Genomic DNA, 21849 nt, shown 5'->3' on the forward strand with positions numbered 1-21849 from the left:
GATCTGGGCTCTTGCTTTGTGAGTCAGTTAAATACGGGGGTTGGAACTTTAATAGTGACAATTATTTGTTTACAGATAGTAAAAAATAGATACGTGTTTCAAAGTTTTACTGACCTTCAAAGCAGTCACCAGCATTGTGTATACCCCTTGTCAGCGATGTGGAAATCGTAGCATACTCTTAGCAGTGCCAGTTGTGTTGACAGTTCGAGCGGCGCTGTCTATTGCCCGACGAATTCGTGGAAGCTCTGAAGCGAATGACGTGAAGTGTTTCCTTCAATTTAGAAATCGAGTTGAACCCACGAGGTTTTAAGTCAGGGGAGTGCAATAGGTGGTATAGCACTTAGCAGCCCCATCAATCAAACAAATCAGTAACAGCTTGCACTGTACGTGCTTGAGCATTGTTCTGAAAAATGATGGTCAGGTCCTGCAGAAAGTGTCATCACTTCCGTGTCTAAGCTGGTCGTAGTTAGTGTTCCAAAAATGAACAGAATAGAGATAGAAGTGTTGACACTTTCTGCAGGACCTGACCATCATTTTGCAGAAGAATGCTCAAGCACTTACAGTGCAAGCTACTACTGATTTGTTTGACTGATTGGGCTGCTAAGTTCTATACCACCTACTGCACTCCCCTGACTTAAGCCCTAGTGAGTTTAACTCGATTTCTAAACTGAAGGAAACACTTCACGGCATGCGCTTCAGAACTGCTAAAAATTCGTCGGGCAACAGACCGCACTGCTCGAACTGTCAACACAACTGGCACTACTAAGAGTAGCCTAAGATTTCCACATCGCTGGCAACGGGTTATACACAATGCTGGTGACTACTTTGAAACACGTATCTATTTTGTACGAGCTGTAAACAAATAGTTGCCACTATTAAAGTTCCAACCCTCGTACATTACCTAGACAAATCTATTCCCCAAATTTCATTATTCTACGTTAATTATCTTTTGGGGTTTCGATTTTTTTCCGTCGGTGTATTTTGAGGAAACTATAAGTTTTATTTAGTCTCAAGCGCATAAATTAATTAGTCCTGTATATTTGCATGGTGGTCCGATGGCGTCAGATAAAGAAACGGCAAACAGCCTGCGGACAGCGCTCCCACCACGAACATCAAGCTTCACAGTTGCGCTACCAGAGACTTGTCTCGTGGGCATTCTTATCAGCCATGTGTGAGGTAAGGAAAGGGCCGTCGTGGTTCACCAGTGTGTGCAGCTCCTAGCCTTTATCACTTCCGCTGTGGTTAGACATAGTGACCCAGGCATTTAGGATCAGAGTTAAACAAGAGTATAGGATCCCAAAATGGAAAAGAGGGAAAAGTCGATAATGTAAATTTCTGGCGTATTATATATCGAATGGACAATAAGTGTGCGGCTCGTGTTTATGAAGCGCTAATGTTCCGTGACGAACAACTGCCTGCCGCACTGACGTTGGGGCCGCTACGTTAATCAGAACGTCGTGAGTCCATGGTGGAGTTTACCAGTATTTGGAGTTCAGGTCCGGTTGTCGCGGATGGAGCATTACTCTTAATAGAAACTTTTTATCATGATGCTTATGCTGACTACTTATTCAGGCGTATAAAGTTAATGGAATTTTAGAGTTGGAAGTTTGGTAAATGATATTTTCCAAAGAATTATTAAGTGGTTCTCTGAAAATGAACCTCCATAAATTATGGAAAAGCACACTAAATTCCATTCTGGACAACAAATAGAGTCATACCAACAATTGATGTTGCACACGAGCAGGAAACAGTAGATATGGTGGAATGGTCCAAACTTTTGAGTGTTCATATTGATAAAAGCTGTAACTGGAAGAAAGACATCACTGTACCTCTCAAACAGTTAAGTTCAGCTACGTTTATTCTTTGTGTAATTGCTAGTCTTGGAAACAAACGTATAAACCTACTGACGTATTTTACATATTTCTACTCAGTAGTGTCTCATGAAATAATTTTATAGGGTAACTAATCACTTAGAAGGAAAGTATTAATTGTAGAAATGTGAACAGTAAGAATAATATGTGGTGTTCCGCCACGGACGTCATGTAGGTGCCTCTTCAACGAGCTAACATTTTAACTGCGCTGTCACAATACACAAATGCGCTAATGACATCTGTCATAAATAATTCATCAAAATTTGAGAATAAAAGTGATGTCAATATCTACAACACTAAAGGGAAAAATAACCTTTATTACCCACTGTTGAAGCTGTCAGTGGCTCATAAAGGAGTTCAGTACGCAGAAACAAAAGTTTTTGATCATTCTACTAATAATATAAAATGTCTCACAGGTATTTGGATGAACAGGACCAAAATTATCCTGTAAATTGACTCGTTCCACATAATTTCGATAAAAGAGTCGTTCAAATGATGAATAGAACGTGTGACTGACTAACTGACTGAGGGCCAGGGCGAGGGCGAGGGCAGGCTGCTGGGCCCGCTTCGATGGTGCGGCGGTCACAGAGAAGCAAGTCGCCAGTAATAGGAAATCTGTGGTTTTCCCCATATATGAATGGCGTGAGGTGACCACTGGCTTGAGTACCAGTACCTGGAGGAAGGTAACGCCACTAAAGATGGTGGTTGTGGCAACTGGGAGACTGGTACTATTGACACAGATAGATGTAGATTGATAAATACTTTAAAATTAAACAATAATTCACAGTTTCAGCGTATAACAAAACCAATCACATCAGAGCAATCACGGCCCTTAGGTGCTTGTAAATTGAAGTTAGATCGTGGCATTAAAATCGTTATAAATTCATAATAGTTGAACTCTTTGTGCGACAAGGATAAAAAATATTAAATGATAGCAGATGATGCTAGCCATCATCACTAAAGGCTACACATCTATTATTGTTTATTTATTGTTTTATACCTCTTTAATTATGTTAATGTGCCAGGTATCGTATTCTCCACATATACTCAGAATATGACTGCAGCATGACATACCTTACACTTCACCCTTGGTAAACAACTGTCATACGCAAAAGCTTGAATTGACTGAAAATAACAGTCAACCAGTTGCAAAATACAGGATTATTAAACCTCGACCATAGCTTTGATAGTTTTAAAACTGTTGTATTCAGAACGTATTGTACCTATTAACAAATACTACGACATTGTGTGCTGAACAGAGATGGTATCAGTACAATAAGAAAAATTACAATCAGCAAAATTACAGGAAATGTTTACAAATAATTTAGATGAAACACCCTCACGTAGAACCACATATCATCTAAATCCGACGTGGGAGTTGCTGGGTCTGTCTAGTATATATGCGTGTCGTCCATTGAATTACTATTTAAATTACATGATTTAAAAGTACGAGTAATAGCTCTCTAATGAAGGGCTTTGTCTTAAAACTATTTAAAATACCACATATTAGACAATGGATCCAACAACATGTAATGTGCCACATGAAAGATTTGTGTACATATGACATTTAAAAATAAAACGTTGCATTGGATCTTACGGTGCGTAAATTTGCCATGTACAGAACTAGTGAGATGCGTTGGCTGGCTGAAGCCTGAAGGCACTAGCCTTAGGTCGCCTCTGGTAGGTGGCGCTTTGCGTGTTCTATATGGGCATAGCTGCAAAGAGTTGCGTGTATGACTTCACTAGCGATGTCATTAGATCTCTACAAGGCATGTTTATACTATGTTAATCCGATGCCACGTTCTATATTTAAATCTCATATGTACACAATTGTTTCAAGTGACACACTATACGTTGTTGGATTCTTTGTCAAACGTGCAGTATTTTAAGATGTTTTAAGGCAAAGCCCTACAGTAGCGAGCTACTACTTTTAAATCATGTATTTTATACGCTGATTAAGTGGATGACACGTATGTATGGCAGACAGAGTCAACTACTCTCGAATGGGATACAGATAATATGTGACTCTACGTGATTAAGCTTCACTAAAATTATTGGTAAACATTTCATGTAATTTTGTTTATTGCAATATTCCGCACACAATGTCGTAATATTTGTTAATAGGTACAATAGCTTCTGAAGATAATAGTTTTAAAACTGTCCAAACCATGGCCAAGATTTATTACACATTTTCTAGTTTATTTAATTAAACATTAAGTTTGGCCTATATTAAAGGGTCCTGTAATTTAAATGCAATATTTGATACCACCATTAAATAGAGCGCTAAGAGACTCTTCCTTTTTTATCATATTTTAACAACAATTTCTTGGTAATTTATCGCAAGCACATGTGCACTATTTTCATGTTTTATTTAGTTACGCATAAACTATTAGACATAGATAATATGTATGGTCTGAGGGGGACCAGGAACATTTTCATTTCACATATATGTTGCACTTACAGCTTGTATATATTTTGCATGATGGTCCAGTCTCTACTTTTTGCGTTCGTTGTGAATTTTGGCGGGGAATCTGAGGGCTTGTAAAGGCGAGCGAGCAATACCTCATGGTCATTCTGGGTCGAGAAGTAATTCTGTGTCGGATGGTCACGAATAGCAGGCAGGTCTTGGAGGAAACTTGCATGTTGTGGGGCTCATAGCACGGTTTTATAACTTGCGAAGTGAGTGGTTTTGGGCGGCATGTTAACAATTAAAAGCATCTTGAGTCAAATGGGACAGAAAACCGGTGAGCCTGCTGGAATTTTAATATTTCACGGATGTTATGCGATGTGCAGAGTCGAATCATGATTATTTTCAGCAGAAAATCTGTAGTTACTATTAAATACACATCGGGAATATACTTATGGCGACACAGATTCTGATATCTTGAACACCATAGTGAACCTTAATTATTTATGACCTGCTGAATATTTTTTGTTTAGTTGACGAAATGGGGCTATGTTTGTCATCGACCAACGTTGTTTAAATAATAACTGGCTGTATTTTTTTACCACTTCAAATAACAATCACGCAAACTTAACTGCATTTGATAATTTTTGTAACTTCGTTTCATGGTTAAACAGTATCTGTGGAACCACCAATTGAATTTGTGTGTGCTTTGACTGATCGAATAAATCATCAGTTCGTTGCAATATAAAAGTTTTGGTGATGGCTGCATCAGTTATTCAGGATAATTTAAACTTATTTTACCGTTTTGTCAATATTTATTTTAATGCTTCTTATATTTTCTTAAATTTACATTAAACGCTGACTTGACCAATGTATAGCAAGGTAAGACCATTTTTGCAACGAGTTTATCTGCTACACATGAAATCAGATATTACGGCTCAACTCTACTACAAATCGATCCAGTTTTCAAAACAGAACCGTGCATCGCACAGTTGTATTTAGTGCTTAATCTAGTCTTACAGACCATTTTAATTAAAAAGCGTAAGTACTGGTACGTCGCAACTTGAATGTACAACTTAAACGTATGGTGTGACAGTATTCAGTCCCACGAATGATCTCGGCAAAGAATAGTTCACAAAGTATAATTTCAGGAGACGGTGCTGAACAATGTGGAAGAAGATCAATCAAAACAAATCCATCAACTTACAAAAGAAATTCACACTTCTCAGACTACAGTTTGGAAACTGCTGACGGAGCACCAACTACGCTCCCTATTGTAAACAGCATGTGCAAGCGATGATTTGAACACAGTGCTCAGACATGTCGTGGATTAACCAGCTTAGTACTTCTGTACTTCATTTGTGTTTTTATTATTCAGGAATGACAGTTATTCCATACGTCATGGTGTTTTGAACTGCCACTGTATTCATGTCTGGTGGACTGAAACATCCACATCTCGAATCCCTAACAACGATTTTCAATCAACGTGCGGGCTACAATTGCATAAGATCAAATGATCGACTTTATTTGCTTCCACCCCTGTTGAATGGTGTTCATTCGAGATATACTGCTGCTGTTGTTGGGAATTGTATACCTTTTAGTGCGCAACATGATGTGGCTACAACAAGATGGTGCAGCATGTCACTTAATGTCTTAATGATTTCTTAATGTCTTAATGATATTAATGTCTGTGAACACATGAACTACAGATATCATGACCTTTCAACTGAAAGGGGACATCCTGTCTCATGGCCAACGCCACCAGTCTTCAACCTAAGAATTTTGTTCCTAATGGGTTACACGAAGTTGTTGGTCAATGAAGACAGTAGAAAAGCAAGAGAAACTTGTTGGTAGTATCCAGACTACCTGTCTCGTTGTATAACGCAAGAGAGAGCGGCAAAGTTTTGGTTGGCTGAATACTTGCCAGCTTGTAATTCTTCAGTTTTGTTTTTAACAGTTACTTTTTAGAAGCGGCTGTTCTTTACACAAAGGAAATGATTTCAGATTCCAAATGAATTTCCTTATTTAAAAAAAAATATGTATTGTTCCAGTCACAGAATGTGTATTTTCACTGTACTTCACAATATTTGCTCTCACTTGAGTAATTTCCACACGACTGTGACAAACACAGAATTTACATTTCATGATAATCACAGATATGACCGCTACAAGTATCTACAACGGAAAGCTAGTTTGAATCGAAGCACCAAAATTTATGGCACACAATGACATTAAACTGCTGTTCTTGCTGAATCTATATATTTATATATGTCACTGAATTTACGTCCCATGTTGCCCTCTAAACCACTGGACAGATTTCTTGCTATCCTGAAAGAAGAACTATATTGGAAAGGATCATCTACGCCCTGTAGGGGAGATAGTGGAGATGAAAAGGAGGTGAAATAGAAGCATAGTTCAGAAATGTCTGGAGAAATTTCAACGAAATTTTCTGTTATCTGTATGAAAATGCTGTGTGAGTAATATGCCCCTACAGCCTTGGGAACAGTGATCGAGATGGGGTCAACTGCCACGCCATGTAAAAATTTTCGATAACGACCGATATTAGTATCGAAGCTGTAAATTTCGGGGTCGTTGCTGACAGCCCAGATAATGTTTCGACGCAAGTGGGTGTGGAGTGGGGGATGAAGGACAATAACATATTAATAAGTCTCTGTGAGGCCTGAAGCAATTTCTAACAAACAGGACACATGCAGAACTTGCTATATGGAAAAACATTACTGTCTAGGACATACGGAAAAAATTACTTTGTACCCTAGCACCCCTATGGCCGAGGGAGGTTGAAAAGTGGGGGACACAAAAATCGTAACTGAAGAACACCTAAAGTTGTTTCAACTAAACTATTGTTGTTATGACTAACATTTTGTATTGTTTGTATGAAATCAATATGCGCCTAATATGCATCTACCACCGCACAGGGCGAGGCGACGTGTAAAAGTATTCGATATTAGCAGGGAATACACAGTTCTCAACGTCGTTGGGTTTATTTTACCACTGATGACATTGTTATTCTCACCGAAAGTGAGAATAACAGTTTCATGAGTGCAGAATGTGGTTTAGGATAAATCAGAAAAGTCGAAAGTAATGAGAAGCAGCAGGTGACCGTGAAGCAGACGAAGTTTAGGAATTCTAGTACTTTAGAAACAAGATAATCCCTGATGGACGAAGCAAGGTGAACATAAGAAGCAAACTAGCATATGCGGAAAAGGGATTCCAGGCCAAAAGAAGATTAGCAGCATGGAACATAGCCCTTAATCTGAATAATAACTTTTTTATATTGAGTTTGGAGCACAGCGTTGTATGGATACGGCTCATAGACGCCAGATAGGGAGCGGGGAGAGGGCTGAGGGGGAGGGGGGAGCTGAGCAAAAGAGAATCGAATTGTTTGAGAGGTGGTGCTGTAGAAGGATATTGAGAATTAAGTGGACTGATAAGATTGGAAATGAGATTGTCCACAGAAATAAGTGGAAAACATTGACAAGAAGCTACGGGATGATAGCACATGTTACAAGGCATCAGGGAATAAATTCCATGGTTCTAGAGACAGCCGTAAAGGGTAAAAACTGTAGTCAACGATAGAGATTGGAATACATCGAGCAAATAAATAACAACTTTGGGTGCAAGCTGTATCCACAGATGAAGAGGTTAGCACAGGAGAGCAATTTGTGGAGGCCCGCATCAAATATCAACAGATCTCGTTAACACCTGGTTTAGTGTCTACCAAACTTGGCACACGCATAACTTCCTAAGTGACAAAAAAAAAAAAAAATACTGCGACAGTAAAACACACCTAGTAGTTCTACGGTTCAGCATGAAGGTGAAAACTGGTGACATAACTGTGTAACTTAGGATCATCTGGGGCGATTTGAACAAGACTGAGTAGATACATAAACAATTATTTGTAGAAAAATACTATAGGGGTAAGATATCCCTACTGCATCCTAGAAGTAGATTTGGGATAGGGAATAGATGACATGTAACAGTGTTTAACGTCGACATGTTAAGGATTGTGAGCGAATGGCAAGAAATGAGATGAAAAAAATGTAGAAACGTGTATTGTTTATTCCGACACCTAGGAAGTTGAACCATTTTCCACAACCTTTTGCATACTTCTTACCCGGCCAGAGTCACTAATTTCCTCAGAATACTGCAGGATGAAATTCGCAACACATGTAGATGAGATGTGTGCAATATATAAAATAGATGTGATTAATGCGTAAGCGGGCGAAGCCGCCTGAAAAAAAAAAAAATAATAAAATAAACAAATCGGATGATCATAAACACACTGTAGCAAGCGGAATAATGCCCGAAGGTGGCAAGGCTTAGTGCTGTGCATATTACAATTTGTGTTTCATGCCAATATGACTTTCGTAAAGTTAATATTGCATCCACACTACACCTGTCATTAAAAAATTTTTTCTGGGTCAGAATCATCTATACAGGAAAGGAAATGTAGTTACTAGAGTTTCGGTTCAGATCAAACTTTTTGGAAGTTTTTGTATATACGAAAAATTTGTTTTGTAATCTTAAATACACTCCCAGTTATTATCTGGGTCGGTGTTTTGTGGTTCCTATTGAAACTAGCTTGGCTCTGTGACACCCCGCTTGCCCTTTTGGTGTGGAAAGTAAGTAAGTAGAGCGGGGTGGCTCACCTGCGGCGAAGAAGTTGAGCAGGTAGCGCAGCGTGGTGCCGTCGTAAAGCCAGCAGTTGCCGCTCTGGCCGCACGTCTCGCCCCACACCACGCACGCGTAGTCTGCAACACAGCAACAAGCCGTATGTAACAATACATCCCACCCAGTCCTGGTCGCAACATAATCCTTTTCGTCTAGTTTTGTGATTTTACTTCTTTCGTCTTTGTTTTTCTCGTCAAGTATTGTTTATTGCCCACTAGGCGCTCACTCCAGTTATCTTGAAATATGTATAAAGAATGAGAGGCAGATGTTAATTCATTTGTCCTGAGAGGTGTGAAGCTCATACGGAACCTCCAGATGTCAGACAGTCAGTTCGATGCGAAACGCTGATTATCGACAGAGTGTCAACCACAACTCCGATATAGTTTGTGCTAGGTGCTGTCGTCAAGGATAATGTGTGTAAACGGTAAGTAATAAGTAACACCTGGCGTGCAAAGCACAAGAAAAAATGGTCAAGTGTCTGTCGCATAGACCTCCAGTGGGGAAGTCGGCGGACCGTTAGTCTGTCCCAGTTTGAGCCCTGGTCATGTCAGTTTTTGTACTGCAGTAGGTGTGAAACTGTTATATGGGACAACATGTTCTAGACATGTAAAAGGATTGTTCGGAGTTTATAGAAGTGTCTTACTGGTAGTCTGCTTAGCTTCGTTTATATGAAAATAGCAAACCCATAGAGTACATTTGCAGTTTTACAGAATAAACATAAACGATCGTAACAGAAGAATAAAGAAACAATTGCATAATATTTGCGGAAGTATTAATTGTAATAATAATAATAATAATAATAATAATAATAAACCCCTTAGAGGCCCGGGAAAAGAAGAGGCCTCCGGTATGTTCTGCCAGTCGTAAAAGGCGATGAAAAGAACAAACCACTAATAGGGCTAACCCCCCTATTAGTGTGATTAGTTGGTTCAGGACAGAACTAATGAAGCCTCGGACAAGCGCTGTTATGGTCGGGGACGACGCTTGAACCCTATGCCCGTCCACAATGGTAATGGCACTGCTAGCCACACGGAAAGTTATTTAAATCCAAATAGAAGTGTTTTGCAGGGTATGCTTCCTGCAACCACTCTAGAAGGAAAACGAAGACAGAGGATCAGATGGTCAGATGAAGTTAACCGACACCTCATGTTCTGTTATTACCAAGCAACAAACTTAGGAACCAACACAACTGGATACAGATCACATGTATACACAACATTTATTACCAGATACCCAGAATTAAAATTTTTAACAGAACAACGACTAGCTGATCAGTTCCGTGTAATAATCAAAAATAACAGGACACCCCAGTCAGAATTAGGTAACATCAAACAACAAGTACAACAAATACTGGAACAAAATAATGTGCAATCAGAAGAAGAACAAAATACAGTAATGGAATCAAACATCCTAGAGCAAACAAACAAAGAACAACACGCATCAATTAAACAATCAGAGGAAAAAGAAATCTTAAGACAGCCACCAGAACAAGCACAAATAGAACACGAAGTGACACACATGTTAGATATAGAAGAAAAATAACAGCTGACATATATAGAATACAAAGACACAAATACAGACATTAGACCATTCTTGCATAGACCCACAAATAACCCACAAGTCGAAACAACAATAACAACTATCAACACAATCATACACAACAAAATAAATGAAAATACAACTATGGACGAGTTACAACTACTGATTTATATAGGAGCACTCACTACACTAAATATACACACTAGGCAGAGATGAGAAACAACCAACACATGGAAGACACCTACAACACTAGCATGGCAACACATGCTACAGATCAGAATAGAAAAACTGAGAAAAGACATCAGACAGCTAACACAATTTTTAGGAATGAAATATCAGACAAAAAACGAAAAAGGTTAGGTAAAATCTCACAACAAGAAGCGATAGAGCAATTAGATGAAAAGAAGCAGAAATTACAAGCATTGGCCAAACGACTTAGAATATACAAAAAAAAGTGAAAATAGAAGGAAACAAATTCAAACATTCAACACAAACCAAGTGAAATTTTATCAGACAATAGATAACACACACATTAAAATATACAATCCACCAAACATAACACTTCTGGAGCAACATATGGTCAAACCTGGTACAACATAACAGACATGCACGGTGGATACAAGCAGAAACAGACACATACAAGATGATACCACAAATGCCTGAATTGATAATTTTGCAACATGAAGTCAGCTGAGTAATTAATTCTACACACAATTGGAAAGCCCCTGGAAAAGATAAAATGGCAAATTTCTGGCTAAGGAAGTTCACCTCAACACATTCACATCTAACTAAATTATTTAACAGTTACATTGCAGAACCATACACAGTCCCTGGTACACTTACATAAGGAATAACTTATCTGAAACCTAAAGATCAAGCAGACACAACAAACCCAGCAAAATATCGCCCCATAACATGCTTACCAACAATATACAAAATATTAACTTCAGTCATTACACAGAAATTACTGACACATACAACACAGAACAAAATTATAAATGAAGAACAAAAAGGCTGCTGCAAAGGAGCACGAGGATGTAAAGAGCAACTGATAATAGATGCCAATGTGACATATCAAGCTAAAACTAAACAAACGTCGCTACACTATGCATACATTGATTACCAAAAAGCTTTGAAAGTGTGCCCCACTCATGGCTACTACAGATATTGGAAATATACAAAGTAGATCCTAAATTGATACAGTTCCTAAACACAGTAATAAAAAATTGGAAAACCACACTTAATATCCAAACAAATTCAAATAATATCACATCACAGCCAATACATATTAAGCGTGCAATATACCAATGAGACTCATTAAGTCCTATCTGGTTCTGCCTTGCTCTGAACCCACTATCCAACATGCTAAATAATACAAATTATGGATATAATATTACTGGAACGTACCAACACAAAATCACAAATTTGCTATACATGGATGATCTAAAACTACTGGCAGCAACAAATCAACAACTCAACCAATTACTAAAGATAAAAGAAGTATTCAGCAATGATATAAATATGGCTTTCGGAACAGACAAATGTAAGAAAAATAGCATAGTCAAGGGAAAACACACTAAACAAGAAGATTACTTGTTGGATAACCACAGCGACTGCATAGAAGCGATGGAAAAACAGATGCCTATAAATATCTAGGATACAAACAAAAAATAGGAATAGATAATACAAATATTAAAGAAGAACTAAAAGAAAAATATGGACAAAGACTAACAAAAATACTGAAAACAGAATTGACAGCAAGAAACAAGACAAAAGCTATAAATACTTATGGTATACCAATATTGACCTATTCATCTGGAGTAGTGAAATGAAGTAACACAGAACTAGAAGCACTCAATACACTTACACGATCACAATGCCACAAATATAGAATACATCACATACATTCAGCAACAGAAAGATTCACATTAAGCAGAAAGGAAGGAGGAAGGGGATTTATAGACATAAAAAACTTACATTATGGACACGTAGACAATTTAAGAAAATTCTTTATAGAACGAGCAGAAACTAGCAAATTACACAGAGCAATCACTCATATAAATACATTGGCTACACCATTGCAATTTCATAACCACTTCTACAACCCTTTAGATCACATAACATCAACAGATACAAAGAAAGTAAATTGGAAAAACAAGACACTACATGGCAAGCACCCGTATTATCTAACACAGCCACACATCGATCAAGACACATCCAACACATGGCTAAGAAAAGGCAATATATGCAGTGAGATGGAAGGATTCATGATTGCAATACAGAATCAAACAATAAACACCAAATATTACAGCGAGCATATTATTAAAGATCCCAATACCACAGCAGGTAAATGCAGACTTTGCAAACAACAAATAGAAATAGTAGATCACATCACAAGCAGATGTACAATACTAGCAAATACAGAATACCCCAGAAGACATGACAATGTAGCAAAAATAATACATCAACAACTTGCCATACAACATAAACTAATAAAACACCACGTCCCCACATAAAAGTATGCACCACAAAATGTATTGGAGAATGATGAATACAAATTATACTGGAACAGAGCCATTATAACAGATAAAACAACACCACATAACAAACCTGACATCAGACTCACCAATAAAAAGAAGAAATTAACACAACTAATCGAAATATCCATACATAATACAACAAATATACAGAAGAAAACAGGAGAAAAAATTGAAAAATACATCCAACTGGCTGAGGAAGTCAAGGACTTGTGGCATCAGGATAAAGTTGACATTATACCAATTATACTGTCAACTACAGGAGTCATACCACACAATATCCACCAGTACATCAACGCAATACAGCTACATCCAAACGTATATATACAACTACAGAAATCTGTAATTATTGATACATGCTCAATTACCCGAAAGTTCCTAAATGCAATGTAAGATATACTGTACAGTTAAAAGGAAGTCATGCTAGATCAAGGTCCGCGTCACTTCCCATTTTTAACCAGACATAACGTCTGAGAAAGGAAAGAAATAATGATAATAATAATTGACTGCTAGATGGCAGCACCTTCGGATATCAGATACGCGTGTTGTGGCTAGTCTCGTGTTTGTTCACACGGGAGTAAGTTAGTCTGAAACTGCTGTCCAGTCCGCATGCTACTGTTGGCACCGCAGTTGACAATTCTGTTTTGCGGTATGAATCCGTGCAACGTTACTGACATTCTTGTTGCGAAGCGACTGTTGTGTGTACCTACGTCAACGGAAATACCTGAGGATGAGAGAAAGTGTGCAGTATTCTTACTGGACGTGGCTGATGAATACGCTATTGGCCGTTAAAATTGCTACACCATGAAGATGACATGCTACAGACGTGAAATTTAACCGACAGGAAGAAGATCCTGTGATACGCAAATGAGGAAAGCTTCCAACTGGTTTCTCATACACAAACAGCAGTTGGCCGGCGTTGCCTGGTGAAACGTTGTTGTGATGCCTCGTGTAAGGAGGAGAAATGTGTACCATCACGTTTCTGACTTTGATAAAGGTCGGATTGTAGCCTATCGCGATTGCGGTTTATCGTATCGCGACATTGCTGCTCGCTTTGGGTGAGATCCAATGACTGTTAGCAGAATATGGAATCAGTGGGTTCAGGAGGGCACTATGGAACGCCGTGCTGGACTCCAACGGCCTCGTATCACTAGCAGTCTAGATGACAGGCATCTTATCCGCATGGCTGTAACGAACCTGGGTGCACGAATGACAAAACGTCATTCTTTGATGAATCCAGGTTCTGTTTACAGCAATATGATGGACGCATCCGTGTTTGGCGACATCGCGGTGAACGCACATTGGATGTGTGCGTTCGTCTTCATCATACTGGCGTATCACCAGGCGTCATGGTATGGGGTGCCAATGGTTACACGTCTCGGTCACCTCTTGTTCGCATTGACAGCACTTTGAACAGTGGAAGATACATTTCAGATGTGTTACGACCCGTGTTTCTACCCTTCATTCGATCCCTGAAAAACCCTACATTTCAGCAGGATAATGCAGGACCGCATGTTGCAGGTCCTGTATGGGCCTTTCTGGATACAGACAATGTTCTACTGCTGCCCTGGCCAGCACGTTCTCCAGATCTCTCACCAATTGAAAACGTCTGGTCAATGGTAGGCGAGAATTGTCTCGTCACAATACGCCAGTCACTACTCTTGATGAACTGTGGTATCGTGTTGAAGCTGCATTGGCAACTGTACCTGCACACGCCATCCAAGCTCTGTTTGACTCAACGCCCAGGCGTATCAAGGCCGTTATTACGGCCAGAGGTGGTTGTTCTGGGTACTGATTTCTCAGGATCTATGGACACAAATCGCGTGAAAATGTAATCACATGTCAGTTCTAGTATAATATATTTATCCATTGAATACCCGTTTATCACCTGCGTTTCTTCTTGGTGTAGCAATTTTAGTGGCCAGTAGTGTAGAAGGCGTCGAACGTCACCGAAGAAGAAACATTAGATACCGACGAGCGCCCACCAGATGGAATGAAATCGTTCGTTAGTGATCAAATTCATGCCCGATAGTCAACGCTTTCGATATCGTCGCCAGAGGAGTCCTCAAGTGATGGAAATGACGAAATACTACCAAAGGAGAAAAGGGAAGTGCTATACTCAAGAAATGGGAAAATCGAAATGCTCAAATATTGGGTTGACATCAAAGAGCAGTAGAAGCCAACTCAAACATTTGTACATCGTACTATGTATGCAATGAAATGAAGATTTCGCACTAAACATCCTCCGCGCTGTATCTTGTATCAAGGGAAACGATGGCGGGAAAGCAGAGAATTAATGTCTGTGAAAGAGAAGTACAAACGTGTTACAACGCATGTGATGGAGATCTTCAGAGACGTCAGGAGGATTGATGTGTTCACGATGTAGACATCACATTGTTATTATTAATACTATTAATACTTCCTTACGTGTGATACAAATGGTTCTTCATTTTTCTGTTCTGATTGTCTATTTTTATTCTGTGAAGCTTTGGTTCTTTCAAATAAACGACTTACGATATGTATGGTTTATTGTTTGGATTTCTTCTTATTCAGAGCCATTCTTTTGTATTAATTACTTGAAGTCAGGTTATGATTTTTGAGCAGTCAGATTGCTTTGCGCTAGGACATTTAGGGTCAGTGTTGAAATGATAAAATAGCACAGAGACAGTATAGTCAATTTTACTCAGCAGTATAAGTAAAAAATGTAATTAAGAAGTTTCACCAGAATGTGGAAGCGAAGAATAAGTAAAGAGAAAGTAGGCTCAGTACGTTCAGTTTCACTCAGTAGTTAGCTCAGTCACTCAGTAGTGTCACTTAACATAGACAAATGTAATGTATTGCGAATACATAGAAAGAAGGATCCTTTATTGTATGATTATATGATAGCGGAACAAACACTGGTAGCAGTTACTTCTGTAAAATATCTGGGAGTATGCGTACGGAACGATTTGAAGTGGAATGATCATATAAAACTAATTGTTGGTAAGGCGGGTACCAGGTTGAGATTCATTGGGAGAGTGCTTAGAAAATGTAGTCCATCAACAAAGGAGGTGGCTTACAAAACACTCGTTCGACCTATACTTGAGTATTGCTCATCAGTGTGGGATCCGTACCAGGTCGGGTTGACGGAGGAGATAGAGAAGATCCAAAGAAGAGCGGCGCGTTTCGTCACTGGGTTATTTGGTAACCGTGATAGCGTTACGGAGATGTTTAATAAACTCAAGTGGCAGACTCTGCAAGAGAGGCGCTCTGCATCGCGGTGTAGCTTGCTCGCCAGGTTTCGAGAGGGTGCGTTTCTGGATGAGGTATCGAATATATTGCTTCCCCCTACTTATACTTCCCGAGGAGATCACGAATGTAAAATTAGAGAGATTAGAGCGCGCACGGAGGCTTTCAGACAGTCGTTCTTCCCGCGAACCATACTCGACTGGAACAGGAAAGGGAGGTAATGACAGTGGCACGTAAAGTGCCCTCCGCCACACACCGTTGGGTGGCTTGCGGAGTATCAATGTAGATGTAGATGTAGATGTAGTTTCAGAATTAAATAACGTAGATGTTTCATATTCTCAGTTATTTCCGTTTAAGTAAAAAAAAATATAAAGAAGTTTCAGGGTTATCCCGGCTCGTTCTGTACGATAGTGGAAGCTTTGAAGCTTTGTTTTACACGTTCAGTGCATTATCAGCCACAATATACGCACGTATACTGAGGACCAAATGCATTATGACCATTGAGCATGGATTCCAAAATATAGTTCTATGAAACACAACGAACTTTGTATTCTCATGAGGGAACTAATGTTATCGACAGGGGATCTCAGATTGATTTCATATTTCTAGATTTCCAAAAGGCTTTTGACGCCATCCCTCACACGAGACTTCTAATTAAACTGTGTAGCAATGTACTATCGCTTCAGTTATGCGATTGGATCTGTAGACAACAAGAGAATAGGAGAGAGTCGGAAGTTATCTGTGAAGGAGGTTGGACGCTACAGCTGCGTGAAAATACGCACGCAGTCGAGTGGCTATGCCGACGGCGCGGTGGCAATACATATAGCAGGCTTAGCGGATGCGGATGGGATGTTGTATAATTTTGTGGGACACAGTATGATGTTAATTAATGAAAAGCATTCAAGAGATTTATGGAAGGACGAGCAATGTGTGACTAAAGCACGTTTAAAAATTATCCATAACTGGTACATGTGCCTAGGTCAGAGCAACCGTTGCCTTGCCGCCGAACTAAGGCGTCGCGGCAGCAACTTCACCATTTCAGACACTCAGTCTTTCTTGTTGGTTACGTTATACAAAGTTGTTGTACAAATATCGTGCTACAGCAGTATTACTTACCTTTTTATTATTTACCTTTTTGAAAATAAAGTGCGTTGAATGTTGAAGTAATGAATCTGGCAAACTATTATTGTTCATATTATTTAATGTTTCATGCGTCGATCTCTTGGTTATCGTATTCTGGCGTCGCCTACATTGCATTCACTTCTACCATTAATACAAACTGATTTTTTTGTGATGAAATTTTACTGGTTGAAAAGGGTGGTTAGTTACTCAGTAACTGTCAACATTATTGTGAGGTTAATGCTACATAATCGTTAACGCATCGCGTGAGACGGTATATCGACCAGTTTGGATTTTAAATAATTCTAAGGTGTTGACTATGTTGGTTGTTGACCAGTTAGAATTTTGTGATAGCTGGCATATTCATTTGAGCTACCACGTGAGTAATGAGCATTAACTGAAACGTACGTTCAGTTTCAAGCAGTCAACATGTTACTTCTGTAGATACCACGAAGACGAGATTAGACTAATTCCAGCGTGCGCAGAGACTTTTAAGCAACAACTCATCCCTGACACCATGCGTGAGTGGAACGGGAAGAAACCCTAATAACTGGTAAAATGGAAAGTACCCTCTGTCACGCTCTTCTCAGTGGTTTTCAGAGTATAGACGTAGATACTGACCGAGCAGGAGACCGTAGATGATGGGCCCCGGAATGAATGCGAGCCCACACATGAGTACTTCAGCGAAGGCGATCGCCAGTGGCTTGTCTGCCTCATCCACGCATCTGAAACAAGAAACGTGCATAGTTAGGATGTAAGATAGCAATGTCCCATAATCATATTTCGTTGGGACGGTCCTAACTTCACTGCATGGTGGAAACCTGAGAACTTTGATGATATGCCAATTTCATGTAAAAAGTGCTCATTTGCCCTTTTACTTCCTAAACAGCATATTGTTAGACTTAGGTGATCCTCATACTATCGTGTTTTTCTTGCAATTACACTGGGACTGCATTTGTTTTAGTACATTCTTATCAACAGATCAGAGCACATGTTACAGGATAGTTAAGTGTAAGATGTAACCCAAAAGAAACAGGCCGAAGGCTGTAAAATGAAAACCGCTGAAGCCATCGTATTTCCATTGCCTACGGAAGAAAGTTGATCCCTCCGACACAGCGAGCATGTACACGTGTCGACCGTCTAGAAACACAGATGTGTAGGTTTCAAGAGCAGGTCTGTAACCCGTCTCCTGACGATATAAGGGATGCGGGCAACGAAAATTCATCTTGCATGCCCAATGCAAGCGTCAACGTGTGACACAAATGTCGAGAACGGATGTCGTTGGCCAACGACGCACGTTCTGGAAAGCCACACCGCATTAAGGATACCACTGTCCAGCAGGTGGATGCTCTCATCATATAAGACCGGGCAGTTACAGTAGTAGCCACTGCCGCAGACGTCGGGTTGAGGGTTGAAACTGGATCTTGTGCCATTCTTAACGAATTTCCGTTGCCCGCGCTCGTTTCGGTGTCATGAAACGCACTACACCCACTTGCTCTTTCTTTGAAGCCTCCATTTCATTGTTTTCAGCACGATTGAGTGCAGTGGAGGGTCGACGAGTGAGAATGTTCGCTTGTCGTCATGTAGACGTGCACCTTTGTCCCTCTAGCTGCAAGCTTGGAACTTCACCGCTCTCATAGAGACAAAACATTTTTCCACAGGCAACGACATTATGATCTGTTCAGTGCTTTTCATTTTAGAGTCTCCGGCTGGTCTCTTTTTGATTGTATTTTATGTCACCTCATTTGCAGTGCTTATTCTACAAATGATGAGGACGTGACATGATCTTTGGTGTGACGTCATAAGCGCGTGACTGCGTATGAGATCGCTCTCTAAGTTTTTATATATTTTTAGGTTTCAGATAGATATTTTAACGGTTTTTGTGATAATACTTACTATATAAGTGACTTATTAGTGGTTTCTTCAGTCACCTCTGCCTTCCTTGTGTTGTGACCTGGTATTTTTGAGTGTTTCGTATCGAGCAACTTAACCTCTTACCTGTGTTTCCATTCCACGCTGACCAGTTGCAGCTGTAGCCGCGCATCGAAAGCTAAGTACTAATTAATTGTTTGTGTACTGTGGTTTATTTAGGAACTTTAGTACTTTTCAACCGGTGTTCTTGGTGTTTTCTGGTGAAATAATTTCAGAAGAACTTTTTGGGATCTGTTGTCAGTTTCGTTACAGTGTCATTAGACGTTTCATTTTATTTCTGTGTTAGTCTTTTGTTATATTCTCATTTGTTGTTGGTTAATACTGTTAAGAATAGTAGTTACTTCCCTTGTAGAGTAAGTTTGTGATAATTGTAGTCAGTTTTTTAACATCTTCTTATTGTAGTAGCGGAACTGAGATAAAGTAGTTTTCTTGTTTCAATAACTGTAAAATTTTGCCATGAGTGAGAAGTGTGGGCTTTGCCGTAGTTTCGTGGGTAGTGGATTGCGGTGTGAGACTTTTTAGACTTGTTCGAAGTATTTTCACTGGGGGGGGGGGGGGGGGAATGCAGTGTCTGGAATTGCAGGTTATGTAGCAAGAGTAAGTTCATAGAGGAGCAGGAGCGTAAGATCTGTGCCCTTCAGGTGCAGTTGAAAAACGCACAGGAGGAGCTAGATAGGATGAGGAGGGAGAAGGGGGTTGGAGAATGGGAGCTGGCTGTTGGCAAGAGATCTGCTAGGAGAAGGAGATTTTCAGATAGTTTTACTATTGGTGTTTGCAATAGATATGACCAACTGTCAGAGTCTAGTGGAGAGGAATCTCTAGTAGCTGTAGATGTAGGAAGTATGCAGCAGACCTCAGCAGTTATGGTGGCTAGGACAGTTGTAAAGTCGAAGAGAAAGAAGAAGGTTCTGCTGTTAGGTAGATCTCATGGCAGAGGTGTAGGCCAGCAGTTGCAGGAAATGTTGGGGAGTGAGTGCCAGGTCACCAGCATTGTGAAGCCTAATGCAGGATTCGCTCAGGTGACTGTTAACATAGGGGAGTTATGTAGAGATTTTACTAAAGAGGATGAGGTTGTGATTGTGGGTGGGGCTGGTAATAGTATTGATAGGGATGGGGAGTATAACATACACTCCTGGAAATGGAAAAAAGAACACATTGACACCGGTGTGTCAGACCCACCATACTTGCTCCGGACACTGCGAGAGGGCTGTAGAAGCCATGATCACACGCACGGCACAGCGGACACACCAGGAACCGCGGTGTTGGCCGTCGAATGGCGCTAGCTGCGCAACATTTGTGCACCGCCGCCGTCAGTGTCAGCCAGTTTGCCGTGGCATACGGAGCTCCATCGCAGTCTTTAACACTGGTAGCATGCCGCGACAGCGTGGACGCGAACCGTATGTGCAGTTGACGGACTTTGAGCGAGGGCGTATAGTGGGCATGCGGGAGGCCGGGTGGACGTACCGCCGAATTGCTCAACACGTGGGGCGTGAGGTCTCCACAGTACATCGATGTTGTCGCCAGTGGTCGGCGGAAGGTGCACGTGCCCGTCGACCTGGGACCGGACCGCAGCGACGCACGGATGCATGCCAAGACCGTAGGATCCTACGCAGTGCCGTAGGGGACCGCACCGCCACTTCCCAGCAAATTAGGGACACTGTTGCTCCTGGGGTATCGGCGAGGACCATTCGCAACCGTCTCCATGAAGCTGGGCTGCGGTCCCGCACACCGTTAGGCCGTCTTCCGCTCACGCCCCAACATCGTGCAGCCCGCCTCCAGTGGTGTCGCGACAGGCGTGAATGGAGGGACGAATGGAGACGTGTCGTCTTCAGCGATGAGAGTCGCTTCTGCCTTGGTGCCAATGATGGTCGTATGCGTGTTTGGCGCCGTGCAGGTGAGCGCCACAATCAGGACTGCATTCGACCGAGGCACACAGGGCCAACACCCGGCATCATGGTGTGGGGAGCGATCTCCTACACTGGCCGTACACCACTGGTGATCGTCGAGGGGACACTGAATAGTGCACGGTACATCCAAACCGTCATCGAACCCATCGTTCTACCATTCCTAGACCGGCAAGGGAACTTGCTGTTCCAACAGGACAATGCACGTCCGCATGTATCCAGTGCCACCCAACGTGCTCTAGAAGGTGTAAGTCAACTACCCTGGCCAGCAAGATCTCCGGATCTGTCCCCCATTGAGCATGTTTGGGACTGGATGAAGCGGCGTCTCACGCGGTCTGCACGTCCAGCACGAACGCTGGTCCAACTGAGGCGCCAGGTGGAAATGGCATGGCAAGCCGTTCCACAGGACTACATCCAGCATCTCTACGATCGTCTCCATGGGAGAATAGCAGCCTGCATTGCTGCGAAATGTGGATATACACTGTACTAGTGCCGACATTTTGCATGCTCTTTTGCCTGTGTCTATGTGCCTGTGGTTCTGTCAGTGTGATCATGTGATGTATCTGACCCCAGGAATGTGTCAATAAAGTTTCCCCTTCCTGGGACAATGAATTCACGGT

The 21849-nt window shown here is 40.8% G+C and overlaps 1 protein-coding gene across 1 annotated transcript in view; it reads right to left on the minus strand.

The window, feature by feature from the left end:
* The window catches only part of LOC126455674 (solute carrier organic anion transporter family member 74D-like), a 238356-nt gene that overhangs the window by 6403 nt on the left and 210104 nt on the right, over positions 1-21849 (minus strand). Inside the window, exons 13-14 of the mRNA XM_050091445.1 lie at positions 18015-18118; positions 8949-9050 (exon numbers count right to left, since the gene is read on the minus strand). Of these exons, the coding sequence (XP_049947402.1) occupies positions 8949-9050; positions 18015-18118 (206 nt within the window). The remainder of the gene's footprint in view (positions 1-8948; positions 9051-18014; positions 18119-21849) is intronic.

Source organism: Schistocerca serialis, chromosome 1, assembly GCF_023864345.2.
Source record: "Schistocerca serialis cubense isolate TAMUIC-IGC-003099 chromosome 1, iqSchSeri2.2, whole genome shotgun sequence".
Taxonomy (NCBI): domain Eukaryota; kingdom Metazoa; phylum Arthropoda; class Insecta; order Orthoptera; family Acrididae; genus Schistocerca; species Schistocerca serialis.